Genomic DNA, 2,500 nt, shown 5'->3' with positions numbered 1-2,500 from the left:
GGAGGCACATGGTCCACAGAAAAAGGAAGCTGAGAGAAACCCACTGCCCAGGAAACATCCAGTCTGCATGATACAGGAGACTACAGCCCTCTTATGAACCTCACAAGCCTCCAAATAAAATGCTCCAACTGCGAAAAATAAAACCAGAATCAGACATCCCCATTTTATACCCCTAAATCATTCTCTGTCTCCCTAAATTCCTCTCACACACACTCACTCAGTCTTTCATTCGGCTCTTCCCCCTCTCAATTGCCCGTGTCCTCTCTCTCTGTCTCTCCCACCCACCTCTTAATAACTCTCACACACACTCAACCCTTCTCTCTGTCCTCCCTTCTCTTGTAGGTGTATGCCCTCCCTTCCCTCCCTATACCCAACCTCCCTCCCCCTTCTCTCTCTCTCTCTCTCTCTCTCTCTCTCTCTCTCTCTCTCTCTCTCTCTCTCTCCATCTAATCTCATGTCATTTCTTCATTCTCCTCCCCAACCTCCCTTCCCCATCTCTCTCTCTCTCTCTCTCTCTCTCTCTCTCTCTCTCTCTCTCTCTCTCTCTCTCTCTCTCTCTCTCTCTACGAAAGCACTCTGGGGCCCCTGTGGCAAGCTCATGGAAACCACATTCATAAATTCAACCAGAGATGGCCAATAGCATATAATTATTTATGAAAGCTAGCGTTTACAATTGGAAGCAGATATTTCCTCTGAACTGCTGCGGAGGGCGCAGAGAGGGGCAAGGATTGTTTAAAAAGGCAAAGTAGAGTAGAATTAGACCTTGACTCAATTGGCTAAGGTGCCAAAAATCGAGTTCGATTCTGGCCCAAGGTCATTTCCCAATCCTCTCCCATCTCTCTCTCTCCCAATTCGCTTCCTTCCTGTCATAACCTGCACAATGTTGTCCTATATCAAACAAAGGCATACACACTCCTAAAACACTGGTAGAGGGGTAGAGAGCTATCAGTCTGAGCTATCAGTCTGAGCTATCAGTCTGGTCCTTTAGCTCAGCTGTATCGTGCTGTGCCTCCCATGCCCGAACTGGAGCGTTGATTGGTAGGTGGCGGGTTTGAGCCCTGAGTGTCGAACTACTACAAGATCACCTCAGTTATACATGGTAGACACAGGGAAACTGATGCAACAACAGAGCATAAAACAACAAAACTTAGATCAAAACGGAATACTGCTCCAAAGCTCCAAACCAACAACGTTGTCTTCCTACAATTTCTTACTTCCCAAGTTTGTCAGTCTTCACAATCAGTCACATCATTTAAAACTTTTTGAACATAGCTCAGTGGTTAGAGTGCTGAAGTGCTCATCCATGGCTGAAGTACCCTTGAGCAAGGCACCTAACCCCACATTGCTCCAGGGACTGTAACCAATACCCTGAACCTAAGTGTAAGTCGCTTTGGATACAAGCGTCAGCTTAATGCAATGTAATGTAATGTAAAAAACGTATGTGCTGGTGGATACGCCTGGGCCTTATAAAGGTAACCTAGGCCCCTATAGCATTGCACTCTCTCATTCCTCTTCAGTCAACGCATGACTAAGCATGGGCATGCCTGCTAGGTTAGGGGCCAGGCCTAATTGGCGATATGATGACAATACCATTAACTGCCCAAACCATGGCAACAGTGGCATGGCCTCCCAGGGGTTTTACACTGCAGTCATTTACTTTCAGAGTCTGAGCAACCATACAACATCTGCCACCAGATCTGTAGAACCAAATCTTTGAACATGTCTTGGGGTGAAGGAGAGTGATCTGAGACTTTAGACAAGTAGTTTACTCTTTTCTCCATGACAGGCCTATTGCAGAGTACAAAGGGGTCAAATTGAAACAACAACAGGGAAAAACACATTGTTGTGAGAGCTTACACAATAGGGAGAAAATACGTTTGAATGTAACGACAACACAGGTTAACCTGTTCAACACACCATGCACATTAATTGAGGGAAGGGTATAATTTTACACCTGTAGGCCTACTATACGACCCATTAGAGTATAGTCTCTGGTCTCTAGTCGCTTCTTTGCGCATAGCCTATGCGTTATCTTTACGCATAATGCGCTCTCTGCCTAGGTCTTAATGTAGGCTATAACATAGGGTTGAATAATGTAGGAAATATTCAGGTGTTTACAGTCTTGATCTTACTCAGAGTAATCGGAGTCAGTGTAACTCGATGCGCTGGAGTTGCTGTCGGTTCCACAGTCCCCCGACATCTTTCTCGTCTTCTCTGATAAGCAACGTGCCCGAGCAAGATGTAGTGGTTGTTCCAGATAGTCGTTCACATTCCATTACTCCCGACTACAACAAATTGAATATTTCTTTCTTGATATTTCACGGATACAAAGTTTTCCGCATCGCCATCCCTTCTCACACGTTACATTTTGGGTTTGGACTGGAGCATACGGGTCCTCAGATTGCAAACACGTGACCCAAACTTCCCTACGTGGTTGGTCAGAAATGCCGTTACCCTAACAACGTGGAAGCTTTCCAATCAGCAGGTAAAACGTTGAAAT

General features: G+C 45.6%; 1 protein-coding gene across 2 annotated transcripts in view; it reads right to left on the bottom strand.

The window, feature by feature from the left end:
• intu (inturned planar cell polarity protein) overlaps positions 1–2,500 on the bottom strand; it is a 59,205-nt gene that overhangs the window by 55,562 nt on the left and 1,143 nt on the right. Inside the window, exon 1 of one of the 2 annotated variants that reach the window (XM_063186423.1) lies at positions 2,133–2,464. The exons of the other annotated variant lie outside the window; for it this stretch is intronic. Coding sequence (XP_063042493.1) covers positions 2,133–2,200 — 68 coding nt within the window. The 5' untranslated portion in view covers positions 2,201–2,464. Of the gene's footprint in view, positions 1–2,132; positions 2,465–2,500 lie in introns of those variants that run through there. 2 annotated transcript variants of the gene reach the window in all.

Source organism: Engraulis encrasicolus, chromosome 21 (genome assembly GCF_034702125.1).
Source record: "Engraulis encrasicolus isolate BLACKSEA-1 chromosome 21, IST_EnEncr_1.0, whole genome shotgun sequence".
Lineage (NCBI taxonomy): Eukaryota > Metazoa > Chordata > Actinopteri > Clupeiformes > Engraulidae > Engraulis > Engraulis encrasicolus.
This window is presented reverse-complemented; position numbering and strand designations above follow the sequence as displayed.